Genomic DNA, 15,329 nt, shown 5'->3' with positions numbered 1-15,329 from the left:
AAGATAGATGTAAACAAGCACAAATAAAACTAGGTGGAAATACTATGTGCAGGCATTAATGCCGTAGGAAATTTAGCCATTCAATTCAGTGAGAGAAGTATCAAGTCATTAATATGAACAGCGGTACCTACCACAAGAGTTTCTGTTCTTTGTTTTTTGCTTTTCCATTTTCTCAAATAATTGTAAAATATCTTAAGGGACGGAGGATAAATTAGAGGACATTTTATACTAGTTTCACTTTCATGTATTTTTAACCTTTTACTACCTGATTAATATCTATTAAAATGAACAATAATAAATACTATCCATGTATACTTGCGGTCCCTGCTATTTTGAATTCTGTTCTACGTTAGCAGCTTTGGTAATGCACCGCTAACATGGCTGAACAAAGGCAACGTGCTTTGTCAACGTCAGGGGAAGCATTATATGAAATCCTGGCCCTAGAGAAGGGAGCAACACACGATGAGATTAAGAAGTCCTACAGGTATGTAAAATGTGCTTTGCAACGTGTCTAAAAATGCTTGTGTGTCTGGCATGATTATGATCGTAAAACCTTTTGAGTTACCTGCACTGTAGACATATATTGTTACTTTTTTTTTTTATTTTTTTTTTTTGCACCATGAGCCTGAAAAGAATCAGAGATGATGCAATGTAAATGTATTGGTTTCATCCCACAAGCAATCTGTGTTCTTCATCTAAAATGCTTTAATCTAGCTGAATGAGAGGTCAGACTGTTAGGATAAAATAGCACTGACTGTGCTTCCAAAGTGCAGTCTTTGAATACTGCACCCAGTTCTTGTGTTAACATCTTTTCCTGAAATGTGTTGAAATGTAAAACCAAAGCAGAAAAGTGCTATAATAACAATTCAAGAACTAGAGTTAGAGACATAAGGAGTTCGATCAGTTTATCTTGTCATAAAGAAAACAATGGATAGGTTATTTGATTATAGTGTGTAACATCCTTGAAGGGGAAAAATCCTAAGTGTGAGATGGTTCTTCACTTTATGAAAGCATGCATAACCAAAACCAGTGCTTGGAATCTAAAAGCAATTAGAGCTGAAAAAAGATGCACATGAGTGTACCCAACCACGGAAACATATTGGCACAGAAAATGATAGGTTCTCTATTGAAAAAGAAGAGAGGACTTTAAGGCAAGTTTTACTCAAACACCAAGTTACCAAATGGTGAAAAGTATTTTACTGTTGAAATATAACAAGACCTAGGAGTAAGACTAAAAGATTTTATGGGTCATTTTGCTCTTAAATCTGTTCTGTTGCTATTAAAAGAACTTTAAATGTCATGGGTGAAAAAGATGTTCTTGACATTAAAATATGCCAGACATGTATTTGAAGTTTTAATAAATATAGTAAAACTTTTACTACAGCATCATTCTGGGTGTTGTTGGTTGTACTGTATTACCAGTCAAACTTTATCACAGCTTGCTTTCCCTATCAAATCTAAGAATAAATTTGAACTGAAAAAGGGGTTATGAAATGGATCTACTTCCATCATTGTTTAGCTTGAATTTTTCTGTGACTCTGCCATCTGTGTTTTTGAGCAAATTTCATCTCTTCCACTGTCTGTTTCTAATGAAGGTGGGAAAAGTAGTGAAATTCCAAACTCTTCCCAAAATGGAGGGAAAACTGTTGACATATTGTTGTTCTGTTGTCTTGCATAACTATATCTCTGGGGGATACACTTACTACAGTATCAAATGAACTCATGACTTGCACCTTCTGTGTCCCCGTAGTATAGCCTGGCTATGGAAACCATCTTCTATATCAAACCTCATGTTTTCCTGTTGCTTTTACATTTAATTTTCTGGAAAGGAGGCCTTCTTTACTCCCCAAGGAGAGGGTTGTCATGGAAGAATGTAGAATGAAATTAATTTATTTAATGCTGAACATGAATACAGATGATTTACATAGTGATCAATGGCAAAACTGACAGTAGTGCTTTATCCATCTTTATTAGTAATTACAGCAAAAAAAAGGCAGCTTCTGAATAAAGTGGAAATGTCAGAGGGATTCACTTTTAATGGAGTAGCTGTAAATATTTGCAAGATAAAATGATGAGTCAGTCTCATATATTTGCTTTAATTATCTTTTAATTTATGCTAATCCAAAAATCTGCTGCTGAACTGGTATTCTTTAGTACAAGGTATAAAACCAGCAATACCTGATTCTGAGTTTCCTGCCATTATTAATTAAGTCAGTATTAATCATACTACCACAGCCCAGGGCAAAATTTGCTTTTTAATAAACATGACAGAGGTACCACTCTATGCTTTTATTTGGAGTCTGGCACAATTTGATTTATCAAGAAGTAAAGCTAACACGCTTATAATCAGCACAATTTCAAAGAAGATCTGTTTATCTTCAATACCCTAAAAAAATAATGCTTAGAAACTTTTTCTGGCACACTAACTTAAACTGTGTTTGACTTCTGCTTTCCACTCCGAAAGCAAAGTAATATGAAGAGAGAAACAATATTTCCTCTGTTTAATTCAGAGGTTAAAAAAAAAAAATCCATATTGATAGACTCTTTACAAAAAAATAAGTACATTGACAAATCTAAAAAAGAATAAAAACTAGTGGTTTACAAATTTTATCAGAAAATGTGTGTAATACTCCGCATGACATTTAATGTCTGCTTAAAAAGAGGGATAATCCATAATGCCTATGACAATGGCCTGTGATACTCAGTAGAGCGCTGAATACGCTCATCCTACAGGCAAAGGACAGATTCCCAAAAGCCCCTTGAAGACCCGGAGGGCCCTGTGTACAGGAGAGGGGAACGAAAAGCGTTGGAGAATGCGGGCATCAATCCCGCTGCCTCTCACATGCTAAGCGAGCGCTCTACCACTTGAGCTAATTCCCCAGCCCACAGCCTCTGCCTGAGGTCCTCTCCCCTCGCAGGCACCCACCCCTCACCCACGCTGCCCCGCACACAAAGCCTGGGCCGCCCAACACCTTCCCTCTCACACCACCACCACCACCACCACCTCACCCACCAACTTTCCGGATGGAGATCTCTCACGCTTTGAGCACCGAGGGCAACTGAGCACCATGCGGCTGTTCCCGCACCCCTTCCTCCTTCAGAGATGGGAAGGACAATGGGAAGCAGAAATTACTCAAGGAATCCATCTAGGGACAGGGAGAGGTCATATGGTCATGGCCAAAAGACAGAGTAATGAAGGTATGAAAAGAAAAAGTAGATTTAATTCAAATGCTGACAAACACAACACTTAAGAGATAAAGAAGGACAGTGAGAAGCACCACCACATCCAAAAACACCTCCCACCAGCCCACGCTTCTTCCCAGGCTCAGCTCTGCTCCCCATATCTCCACCCCCTCCCCCAGCAGCGCAGGGGCAGGGGATGGGGGTTTCACTCATCTCACCGCTCCTAACTTCTTGGGCACTTGGGGGAAAGCTGCACATACCTCCTCTGCTCCACATCACTCCTCTCTTACAGGAGACAGCCCTCCACAAAATTTTTCTTTCTTGACTCCTCCCCAAGGGCCACAAGCCTTTCCCATGCCGATCCGACGTGGGTCACCCCACGTGTTACAGTCCTTCCAGCACCGAACCACAACAGCGGGAGCTGCTTCTCCCCTCAGAGTCCCAGCTTCCTTTAAGTGCAGCTGCCTCTCCTGGAGTGGCTTTCTCCTCAGGCTGCAGTTCAGCCTCTAGTCCACCACGAACCTCCATGGGTGGCAGGGAGAGGAGCCCTGCCATCTCGCCAGAGGATACAGGTGTCCGAGATCTGCTAAAACTCCCACAAGTCATTCTCTTTCCCAACTTCCCCTCACTTGGGTATTTGTTCTCCTCATAACACCTTTTCACAAGTCCCAACCCTATCCGAAGTTCCTTTTCTTAAATACGTTATCGTAGAGGAGCATCTACCATCGCTGAATGTCCTGGCACATGTCAGAGGTGGGTTGGACTTGGAGGCCGGGGCGTTTTTGAGAAGCTGCTCAGAGGGGTCCACTGCTATATCCCTGACCCCACTAACAAAAAAACGCTCCAGAGAAACCCAGAAAAATATGACACCTGACAAGCCGAGTGCTCAGGTCCCACCATCCCCTGGCCAGGGACCACCCCAACGTGCCTTGCCGGTGACCTTCCCCACCCGAGGCAAGAGCTCAAGGCTGGGGTGCCCTTGAAGGGGAGGCACCCGTGCAGGGCCAAAAGGCAGAGGTGCCGCAGGGGCTGGTGCAGAGCCAAAAGGGCACTCCTTCGAGCCGGAGTTGAACCAGCGACCTAAGGATGGCCGTGCAAGGGAGCCTACAGTCCTCCGCTCTACCAGCTGAGCTATCGAAGGAACCATGAGGCTCTGCCCATGACCTCGCCCTTCACAACTTTATCCAACTAACCTTTCCTTATCAACACCTGCTGCATCATGACTCTATTCCAAAAGCCTCTTTCAAACAGCCTCACCTGCGATATCACAACTACCTACACCAACCCTTCAGGCCATTACTTCGTGCAAACCCACAAACAGAAACACCCCACAAGCTCCTTCCATCTCATCTTCTACAGCCGCACCTGCCGCTGGGCCAAAAAGAGATTACCCACACACTGCTCCAACTTCCCTTGATTCGCTTGCCCTTTGCTGTCTGTCTGTTGCCCTCTGCTCAAACACCAGACCAATCGACAGCCATTCCTCTGCTCAGTAACCTACAACTAGGAGACAGTAGGTCGTGCGGAAGCCCTCTGATCCTCTCTTTCTCCAAGATGAACATGCCCACTGTCATCAGCCCACCCTCAAGGAGAAATCCCTCCATTCCCTGAGCTTTCTGGAGCCCTGCAGTGAGGTTCCTCCTCTTCACCGATGTCTGTCATCGATGGCGGAACGCCAAACTAGACACAGAACTGGGGATGAGAGCTGACGACGGACGTTCAAGCAGAGGAAGACAAACCAGTTCATCAAGGCTACTGCCCGTAATGCTCTCTATGCAGTCCTGGATGTCGTCCTCCTCTGTGAAGCCTGCGCACATCGTGTTCTCCCCACAGCCCCCAGAGGACAGAGGGCTCCAAATTGGGCAAGGGCCCAGCGTCCACAACAGGGGAAAGAAAAGCATTGGAGAATGCGGGCATCGATCCCGCTGCCTCTCACATGCTAAGCGAGCGCTCTACCACTTGAGCTAATTCCCCAGCCCACAGCCTCTGCCTGAGGTCCTCTCCCCTCGCAGGCACCCACCCCTCACCCACGCTGCCCCGCACACAAAGCCTGGGCCGCCCAACACCTTCCCTCTCACACCACCAACACCACCACCACCTCACCCACCAACTTTCCGGATGGAGATCTGTCATGGATTGACCACCGAGGGCAACTAAGTGCCACGCAGTTGTTCACTCACCCCTTCCCGCTTCCGGGGGGGGAAGGAGAATGAGTAGCAGATATTACTCAAAGAATCCATCTAGGGACAGGGAGAGGTCATATATTCTTGGTCAAAAGACAGAGAAATGAAGGAATGAAAAGTAAAAGTAGATTTAATTCAAATGCTAACAAACACAACAATTAAGAGATAAAGAAGGACAGTGAGAAGCACCACCTCATCCAAAAACACCTCCCACCAGCCCACGCTTCTTCCCGGGCTCAGCTCTGCTCCCCATATCTCCACCTCCTCCCCCAGCAGCGCAGGGGCAGGGGATGGGGGTTTCACTCAGCTCACCGCTCCTTCCTTCTCGGCAGTTGGGGGAAAGCTGCACATACCTCCCCTGCTCCACATCACTCCTCTCTCACAGGAGACAGCCCTCCACAAAATTTCTCGAGTCCTCCCCAAGGGCCACAACCCTTTCCCATGCCGACCCGTTGTGGGTCACCACCATGTGATACAGTCCTTCCAGCACCGAACCACAACAGCGGAAGCTGCTTCTCCCCTCAGAGTCCCAGCTTCCTTTAAGTGCAGCTGCCTCTCCTGGAGTGGCTTTCTCCTCAGGCTGCAGGTCAGCCTCTAGTCCACCACAAACCTCCATGGGTGGCAAGGTGAGTACCCCTGCCATCTCGCCAGAGGATACAGGGGTCTCAGATCCAGCACAACTCCCCCAAGTTCCTCTCCTTCCACTCACTTGGGTGTTTTTTCTCCTCGTAACTCCTTTTTACAAGTCCCAACCAACTCCATGGTTCATCTTCTTAAATACGTTATAGCCAAGGAGCAACCACCATCGCTGATTGTCTCGGCCCACACCAGAGGTTGTTCTGACTTGGAGTCAAAGGCGTTTTAGAGAAGCTCATCAGAGAGGTCCCCCACCACAATACCAGAAAAAACATTCCAGAGACAAACAGAATAAGTTGATACGTGACAATCAGAGTGCTCAGGTCCCACCATCCCCTGGCCAGGGACCACCCCAACGTGCCTTGGCTGGTGACCTTCCGCGCCCAAGGCAAGAGCTCAAGGCTGGGCTGCCCTTGAAGGGGAGGCACCCGCGCAGGGCCCAAAGGCAGAGGTGCCGCAGGGGCTGGTGCAGAGCCAAAAGGGCACTCCTTCGAGCCGGAGTTGAACCAGCGACCTAAGGATGGCTGTGCAAGGGAGCCTACAGTCCTCCGCTCTACCAGCTGAGCTATCGAAGGAACCATGAGGCTCTGCCCATGACCTCGTCCTTCACAACTTTATCCAACAAACCTTTCCTTATCCACACCTGCTGCATCATGACTCTATTCCATAAGCCTCTTTCAAACAGCCTCACCTGCGATATTGCAACCACCTTCACCAACTTTTCAGGACATCAAGTCATGCAAACCCACAAACAGAAACACCCCACAAGCTCCTTCCATCTCATCTTCTACAGCCGCACCTGCCCCTGGGCCAAAAAGAGATTACCCACACACTGCTCCAACTTCCCTTGATTCGCTTGCCCTTTGCTGTCTGTTGCCCTCTGCTCAAACACCAGACCAATCGACAGCCATTCCTCTGCTCAGTAACCTACAACCAGGAGACAGTAGGTCGTGCGGAAGCCCTCTGATCCTCTCTTTCTCCAAGATGAACATGCCCACTGTCATCAGCCCACCCTCAAGGAGAAATCCCTCCATTCCCTGAGCTTTCTGGAGCCCTGCAGTGAGGTTCCTCCTCTTCACCGATGTCTGTCATCGATGGCGGAACGCCAAACTAGACACAGAACTGGGGATGAGAGCTGACAACGTTCAAGCAGAGGAATACAAACCAGTTCATCAAGGCTACTGCCCGTAATGCTCTCTATGCAGTCCTGGATGTCGTCCTCCTCTGTGAAGCCTGCGCACATCGTGTTCTCCCCACAGCCCCCAGAGGACAGAGGGCTCCAAATTGGGCAAGGGCCCAGCGTCCACAACAGGGGAAAGAAAAGCGTTGGAGAATGCGGGCATCGATCCCGCTGCCTCTCACATGCTAAGCGAGCGCTCTACCACTTGAGCTAATTCCCCAGCCCACAGCCTCTGCCTGAGGTCCTCTCCCCTCGCAGGCACCCACCCCTCACCCACGCTGCCCCGCACACAAAGCCTGGGCCGCCCAACACCTTCCCTCTCACACCACCAACACCACCACCACCTCACCCACCAACTTTCCGGATGGAGATCTCTCACGCTTTGAGCACCGAGGGCAACTGAGCACCATGCAGCTTTTCCCGCAACCCTTCCTCCTTCAGAGATGGGAAGGACAATGGGAAGCAGAAATTACTCCAGGAATCCATCTAGGGACAGGGAGCACTCATATGGTCATGGGTAATTGAGTCATAAGGGGAGTAAAAGAAAGGGTAGCTTTAATTCAAATGCTGACAAACACAACACTTAAGAGATAAAGAAGGACAGTGAGAAGCACCACCACGTCCAAAAACACCTCCCACCAGCCCACGCTTCTTCCCGGGCTCAGCTCTGCTCCCCATATCTCCACCTCCTCCCCCAGCAGCGCAGGGGCAGGGGATGGGGGTTTCACTCAGCTCACCGCTCCTTCCTTCTCGGGCACTTGGGGGAAAGCTGCACATAACTCCCCTTCTCCACATCACTCCTCTCTCACAGGAGACAGCCTTCCACAAAATTTCTCCTTCTTGAGTCCTCCCCACGGGCCACAACCCTCTCCCATGCCGATCCGACGTGGGTCACCCCACGTGTTACAGTCCTTCTAGCACGGAACCACAACAGCAGGAGCTGCTTCTCCCCTCAGAGTCCCAGCTTCCTTTAAGTGCAGCTGCCTCTCCTGGAGTGGCTTTCTCCTCAGGCTACAGGTCAGCCTCCAGTCCACCACGAACCTCCATGGGTGGAAGGGAGAGCAGCCCTGCCATCTCGCCAGAGGATACAGGGGTCTCAGATCCAGCACAACTCCCCCCAAGTTCCTCTCCTTCCACTCACTTGGGTGATTTTTCTCCTCATAACTCCTTTTTACACGTCCCAACCCTATCCAAAGTTCCCCTTCTTAAATACGTTATAGCCAATGAGCAAACAACATCACTGATTGTCTCGGCCCACACCAGAGGTTGTTCTGACTTGGAGTCAAAGGCGTTTTAGAGAAGCTCATCAGAGAGGTCCCCCACCACAATACCAAAGAAACACTCCAGAGACAAACAGAATAAGTTGACACCTGACAAGCCGAGTGCTCAGGTCCCACCATCCCCTGGCCAGGGACCACCCCAACGTGCCTTGGCTGGTGACCTTCCGCGCCCGAGGCAAGAGCTCAAGGCTGGGCTGCCCTTGAAGGGGAGGCACCCGCGCAGGGCCCAAAGGCAGAGGTGCCGCAGGGGCTGGTGCAGAGCCAAAAGGGCACTCCTTCGAGCCGGAGTTGAACCAGCGACCTAAGGATGGCCGTGCAAGGGAGCCTACAGTCCTCCGCTCTACCAGCTGAGCTATCGAAGGAACCATGAGGCTCTGCCCATGACCTCGCCCTTCACAACTTTATCCAACAAACCTTTCCTTAACCACACCTGCTGCATCATGACTCTATTCCAAAAGCCTCTTTCAAACAGCCTCGCCTGCGATATCACAACTACCTACACCAACCCTTCAGGCCATTACTTCGTGCAAACCCACAAACAGAAACACCCCACAAGCTCCTTCCATGTCATCTTCTACAGCCGCACCTGCCCCTGGGCCAAAAAGAGATTACCCACACACTGCTCCAACTTCCCTTGATTCGCTTGCCCTTTGCTGTCTGTCTGTTGCCCTCTGCTCAAACACCAGACCAATCGACAGCCATTCATTCCTCTGCTCAGTAACCTACAACTAGGAGACAGTAGGTCATGTGGAAGCCCTCTGATCCTCTCTTTCTCCAAGATGAACATGCCCACTGTCATCAGCCCACCAACAAGGAGAAAACCCTCCATTCCCTGAGCTTTCCGGGGCCCTGCAGTGAGGTTCCTCCTCTTCACCGATGTCTGTCATCAATGGCGGAATGCCAAACTGGACACAGAACTGGGGATGAGAGCTGACGACGGACGTTCAAGCAGAGGAAGACAAACCAGTTCATCAAGGCTACTGCCCGTAATGCTCTCTATGCAGTCCTGGATGTCGTCGTCCTCTGTGAAGCCTGCGCACATCGTGTTCTCCCCACAGCCCCCAGAGGACAGAGGGCTCCAAATTGGGCAAGGGCCCAGCGTCCACAACAGGGGAAAGAAAAGCATTGGAGAATGCGGGCATCGATCCCGCTGCCTCTCACATGCTAAGCGAGCGCTCTACCACTTGAGCTAATTCCCCAGCCCACAGCCTCTGCCTGAGGTCCTCTCCCCTCGCAGGCACCCACCCCTCACCCACGCTGCCCCGCACACAAAGCCTGGGCCGCCCAACACCTTCCCTCTCACACCACCAACACCACCACCACCTCACCCACCAACTTTCCGGATGGAGATCTGTCATGGATTGACCACCGAGGGCAACTAAGTGCCACGCAGTTGTTCACTCACCCCTTCCCGCTTCCGGGGGGGGAAGGAGAATGAGTAGCAGATATTACTCAAAGAATCCATCTAGGGACAGGGAGAGGTCATATATTCTTGGTCAAAAGACAGAGAAATGAAGGAATGAAAAGTAAAAGTAGATTTAATTCAAATGCTAACAAACACAACAATTAAGAGATAAAGAAGGACAGTGAGAAGCACCACCTCATCCAAAAACACCTCCCACCAGCCCACGCTTCTTCCCGGGCTCAGCTCTGCTCCCCATATCTCCACCTCCTCCCCCAGCAGCGCAGGGGCAGGGGATGGGGGTTTCACTCAGCTCACCACTCCTTCCTTCTCGGGCACTTGGGGGAAAGCTGCACATACCTCCCCTGCTCCACATCACTCCTCTCTCACAGGAGACAGCCCTCCACAAAATTTCTCGAGTCCTCCCCAAGGGCCACAAGCCTTTCCCATGCCGATCCGACGTGGGTCACCCCCATGTGTTACAGTCCTTCCAGCACGGAACCACAACAGCGGGAGCTGCTTCTCCCCTCAGAGTCCCAGCTTCCTTTAAGTGCAGCTGCCTCTCCTGGAGTGGCTTTCCCCTCAGGCTGCAGGTCAGCCTCTAGTCCACCACGAACCTCCATGGGTGGCAGGGAGAGCAGCCCTGCCATCTCACCAGAAGATACAGGTGTCCCAGATTAGCTAAAACTCCCACAAGTCATGCTCTTTCCTTCCTTCCACTCACTTGGGTGTTTATTCTCCTCGTAACTCCTTTCCACAAGTCCCAACCCTATCCGAAGTTCCTTTTCTTAAGTACGTTATCGCAGAGGAGCATCTACCATCGCTGAATGTCCTGGCACACGTCAGAGGTGGGTCGGACTTGGAGGCCGGGGCGCTTTTGAGAAGCTGCTCAGAGAGGTCCACTGCTATATCCCTGACCGCACTAACAAAAAACGCTCCAGAGAAACCCAGAAAAATATGACACCTGACAAGCCAAGTGCTCAGGTCCCACCATCCCCTGGCCAGGGAGCACCCCAACATGCCTTGGCTGGTGACCTTCCGCGCCCGAGGCAAGAGCTCAAGGCTGGGCTGCCCTTGAAGGGGAGGCACCCGCGCAGGGCTCAAAGGCAGAGGTGCCGCAGGGGCTGGTGCAGAGCCAAAAGGGCACTCCTTCGAGCCGGAGTTGAACCAGCGACCTAAGGATGGCCGTGCAAGGGAGCCTACAGTCCTCCGCTCTACCAGCTGAGCTATCGAAGGAACCATGAGGCTCTGCCCATGACCTCGCCCTTCACAACTTTATCCAACAAACCTTTCCTTAACCACACCTGCTGCATCATGACTCTATTCCAAAAGCCTCTTTCAAACAGCCTCACCTGCGATATCACAACCACCTACACCAACCCTTCAGGCCATTACTTCGTGCAAACCCACAAACAGAAACACCCCACAAGCTCCTTCCATGTCATCTTCTACAGCTGCACCTGCCCCTGGGCCAAAAAGAGATTACCCACACACTGCTCCAACTTCCCTTGATTCGCTTGCCCTTTGCTGTCTGTCTGTTGCCCTCTGCTCAAACACCAGACCAATCGACAGCCATTCCTCTGCTCAGTAACCTACAACTAGGAGACAGTAGGTCATGTGGAAGCCCTCTGATCCCCTCTTTCTCCAAGATGAACATGCCCACTGTCATCAGCCCACCCTCAAGGAGAAATCCCTCCATTCCCTGACCTTTCCGGGGCCCTGCAGCGAGGTTCCTCCTCTTCACCGATGTCCGTCATCGATGGCGGAACGCCAAACTAGACACAGAACTGGGGATGAGAGCTGACGACGGACGTTCAAGCAGAGGAAGACAAACCAGTTCATCAAGGCTACTGCCCGTAATGCTCTCCATGCAGTCCTGGATGTCGTCCTCCTCTGTGAAGCCTGCGCACATCGTGTTCCCCTGCAGCCCCCAGAGGACAGAGGGCTCCAAACTGGGCAAGGGCCCAGCATCCACAACAGGGGAAAGAAAAGCATTGGAGAATGCGGGCATCGATCCCGCTGCCTCTCACATGCTAAGCGAGCGCTCTACCACTTGAGCTAATTCCCCAGCCCACAGCCTCTGCCTGAGGTCCTCTCCCCTCGCAGGCACCCACCCCTCACCCACGCTGCCCCGCACACAAAGCCTGGGCCGCCCAACACCTTCCCTCTCACACCACCAACACCACCACCACCTCACCCACCAACTTTCCGGATGGAGATCTCTCACGCTTTGAGCACCGAGGGCAACTGAGCACCATGCGGCTGTTCCTGCACCGCTTCCTCCTTCAGAGATGGGAAGGACAATGGGAAGCAGAAATTACTCCAGGAATCCATCTAGGGACAGGGAGCATTCATATATTCATGGCCAAAAGACAGAGTAATGAAGGGATGAAAAGAAAGGGTCGCTTTAATTCAAGTGTTAACAAACACAACAATTAAGAGATAAAGAAGGACAGTGAGTAGCACTACCACATCCAAAACCACCTCCCACCAGCCCACGCTTCTTCCCGGGCTCAGCTCTGCTCCCCATATCTCCACCTCCTCCCCCAGCAGCGCAGGGGCAGGGGATGGGGGTTTCACTCAGCTCACTGCTCCTTCCTTCTTGGGCACTTGGGGGAAAGCTGCACATACCTCCCCTGCTCCACATCACTCCTCTCCCACAGGAGACAGCCCTCCACAAATTTTCTCTTTCCTGAATCCTCCCCACAGGCCACAAGCCTTTCCCATGCCGATCCGACGTGGGTCACCCCACGTGTTACAGTCCTTCCAGCACCGAACCACAACAGCGGGAGCTGCTTCTCCCCTCAGAGTCCCAGCTTCCTTTAAGTGCAGCTGCCTCTCCTGGAGTGGCTTTCTCCTCAGGCTGCAGTTCAGCCTCTAGTCCACCACGAACCTCCATGGGTGGCAGGGAGAGCAGACCTGCCATCTCGCCAGAGGATACAGGTGTCCCAGATTAGCTAAAACTCCCACAAGTCATGCTCTTTCCTTCCTTTCACTCGCCTGGGTATTTATTCTCCTCGTAACTCCTTTCCACAAGTCCCAACCCTATCCGAAGTTCCTTTTCTTAAGTACGTTATCGCAGAGGAGCATCTACCATCGCTGAATGTCCTGGCACACGTCAGAGGTGGGTCGGACTTGGAGGCCGGGGCGTTATTGAGAAGCTGCTCAGAGGGGTCCACTGCTATATCCCTGACCCCAGTAACAAAAAAACGCTCCAGAGAAACACAGAAAAATATGACACCTGACAAGCCAAGTGCTCAGGTCCCACCATCCCCTGGCCAGGGACCACCCCAACGTGCCTTGCCGGTGACCTTCCCCGCCCGAGGCAAGAGCTCAAGGCTGGGCTGCCCTTGAAGGGGAGGCACCCGCGCAGGGCCCAAAGGCAGAGGTGCCGCAGGGGCTGGTGCAGAGCCAAAAGGGCACTCCTTCGAGCTGGAGTTGAACCAGCGACCTAAGGATGGCCGTGCAAGGGAGCCTACAGTCCTCCGCTCTACCAGCTGAGCTATTGAAGGAACCAGGAAAACTTGACACCTCACGCCTTCGGCACACGCTGCTATAGCTATTCAGCTCCAACACCACTCCCACATATCTGCGTCACTCCCCGGTGAGCAAGGCACAAACGCATGCCAAGGATTCCCCACGGACAAGCCATCCTTGACATCCAGACACAACATCTCTCTCTGTGCCACCAGCTGCATCCAGGGTCGCTGTGGATGGACATCTCCGTGCATGTGGCCATGCCTGAGCTACAGCCCGGGGCTCCTTCTGCATAGCTCGGAAAGGGAGCCATGCCGTAGAGCTGGACTCACGTGGACCTCCTCGACCCATGGGTGGAATGCAACGCCACACGGGAGGCTGCTCAGTGACACTCGGGCCTATTACGGCACTCAAGACCTGGACAGGGCGCACTGGCTGCCAGCAAGGCAGCCTGCTGTCCTCCACTCCACCAGCAGAGCTACTGATGGACCAGCTGGGCCCTCTCCCAGCTCTGCCTCCACGACACAGCTGCCAAGGAGAGCAGCTTGGAGGAGACCTCTGCACAAGACTGTTCCAGATTCCTCCTCCAAACTCCCCCAGCTCAGGGATCACAGCAGCTTGCTCCAGGTTTCATTCAGCCAGTCAACTCATGCAACCTTCACGCACGGAGACTGCACAGCCCCCGGACACCCTTCTGCTGCTGCCCAGCTGTCCTGAGGGGAGGGAAAAAGGAACCTGTGCAGCTTCACTTTTGGCCCATTGCTGCTCATTCCTCCACCAAACACTGCACCCAGTAAAAGACCTCAATGTTGAATCAATTACTTCCCGATTCACACTTAAATGCTACCGCCCAGCTCTTCCAAAGGCCTCTTGTTGCGGAAGCTCCCAAACCATTGGAGAATAAAAGTAAAGCAAAATTTATGTTTTCTACACTATTAATCAACACTTCCCCAACATACAAACAACAGGTTCAAATGTCCGTAAGAGGAGAACAAACCATCACCACACAAGCTTCTGGGGTTTAACAATAACCCAAAACACTGTCCAAGGGTTTAACGAGAACCCAAAATGCTCAATCACTCACCTAGAAAAAAGTAAGGACTCTCAACCTCGAGGAACATCTCAGGGCAGCGTCCCAACCCGCAGGAATCCCGAGGAGTCTCCTTGGGTGGCGTCCCAACCCAAGGGGAGAGCCCTTACCTGCAGCACACTGCTCCGGGCGGGCCTAGCACAAAATGGCTCCCTACTAGGACTCCATTTATACCTGAGCCCGGTCTGACCTGTGGTCAATATCAGCCCCTACTGGCCAAGGACCCCAACTACCGTAAAGCCCTGGGAACAAGGGCACAGGAAAGGCCCAACAGCCAGGGAGCCACATCTTCATCGGCCGGGTGCACCTGCCAAAGACCTCTCTTCTCCAGATTCCGGAAAAGCCCAAATTCACTGGCACCTCCTCACGGGGAAAATGCGCCTTCTCCCAGCGATCCTGGCGGCCTTCTTCTGCAGTCACTGCACTTGGAAATGCCTGTCTTCTACACTCGGGCCCTAAATTGGGCACATTGTTCGAGATGCCACCAATCCAGTGCCAAGTAAAAGTGAAGAATGCCTTCCCTGGATCCAGAGCCCGTGCTGCCCTCGGTGCTCCCCTGGATGCTGCCCTTTTCCATACAGCGATGGCTGGTAGGCTTTTCTGCAGAGCCCTGGGAATAACTGCGCTTCTCTGTGTATGCCAAGTGCAGAGAGAGTTCCCCACAGCCCCTCGAGGACTTGGGTCACAGGCCAAGGGCCCTGTGTGCAGGAGAGGGGAACGAAAAGCACTGGAGAATGCGGGCATCGATCCCGCTGCCTCTCACATGCTAAGCGAGCGCTCTACCACTTGAGCTAATTCCCCAGCCCACAGCCTCTGCCTGAGGTCCTCTCCCCTCGCAGGCACCCACCCCTCACCCACGCTGCCCCGCACACAAAGCCTGGGCCGCCCAACACCTTCC

The 15,329-nt window shown here is 51.6% G+C and overlaps 1 protein-coding gene and 10 non-coding genes across 11 annotated transcripts in view; 1 reads left to right on the top strand and 10 right to left on the bottom strand.

Moving 5' to 3' along the window:
* The first annotated feature begins 377 nt into the window (after positions 1-377).
* Positions 378-15,329, top strand: part of DNAJC5B (DnaJ heat shock protein family (Hsp40) member C5 beta) — a 41,281-nt gene continuing 26,329 nt past the window's right edge. Inside the window, exon 1 of the mRNA XM_042786168.1 lies at positions 378-484. Within this exon, the coding sequence (XP_042642102.1) occupies positions 378-484 (107 nt within the window). The remainder of the gene's footprint in view (positions 485-15,329) is intronic.
* On the bottom strand, positions 4,236-4,324 carry TRNAY-GUA. Its single transcript is given in 2 exon segments — positions 4,236-4,271; positions 4,288-4,324. It is a non-coding gene; the product is annotated as a tRNA-Tyr (tRNA).
* Positions 5,085-5,157, bottom strand: TRNAA-AGC. The gene has a single exon. It is a non-coding gene; the product is annotated as a tRNA-Ala (tRNA).
* TRNAY-GUA lies at positions 6,489-6,577 on the bottom strand. Its single transcript is given in 2 exon segments — positions 6,489-6,524; positions 6,541-6,577. It is a non-coding gene; the product is annotated as a tRNA-Tyr (tRNA).
* TRNAA-AGC lies at positions 7,330-7,402 on the bottom strand. Its single transcript has one exon. It is a non-coding gene; the product is annotated as a tRNA-Ala (tRNA).
* Positions 8,736-8,824, bottom strand: TRNAY-GUA. Its single transcript is given in 2 exon segments — positions 8,736-8,771; positions 8,788-8,824. It is a non-coding gene; the product is annotated as a tRNA-Tyr (tRNA).
* TRNAA-AGC lies at positions 9,589-9,661 on the bottom strand. Its single transcript has one exon. It is a non-coding gene; the product is annotated as a tRNA-Ala (tRNA).
* Positions 11,012-11,100, bottom strand: TRNAY-GUA. The gene is given in 2 exon segments: positions 11,012-11,047; positions 11,064-11,100. It is a non-coding gene; the product is annotated as a tRNA-Tyr (tRNA).
* TRNAA-AGC lies at positions 11,860-11,932 on the bottom strand. The gene has a single exon. It is a non-coding gene; the product is annotated as a tRNA-Ala (tRNA).
* TRNAY-GUA lies at positions 13,288-13,376 on the bottom strand. The gene is given in 2 exon segments: positions 13,288-13,323; positions 13,340-13,376. It is a non-coding gene; the product is annotated as a tRNA-Tyr (tRNA).
* Positions 15,160-15,232, bottom strand: TRNAA-AGC. The gene has a single exon. It is a non-coding gene; the product is annotated as a tRNA-Ala (tRNA).

Source organism: Tyto alba, unplaced genomic scaffold (genome assembly GCF_018691265.1).
Source record: "Tyto alba isolate M040663 unplaced genomic scaffold, T.alba_DEE_v4.0 Super-Scaffold_9, whole genome shotgun sequence".
Taxonomy (NCBI): domain Eukaryota; kingdom Metazoa; phylum Chordata; class Aves; order Strigiformes; family Tytonidae; genus Tyto; species Tyto alba.
Note: the sequence above shows the minus strand (reverse complement) of the source record. Positions and strands in the feature narration are given on the sequence as shown.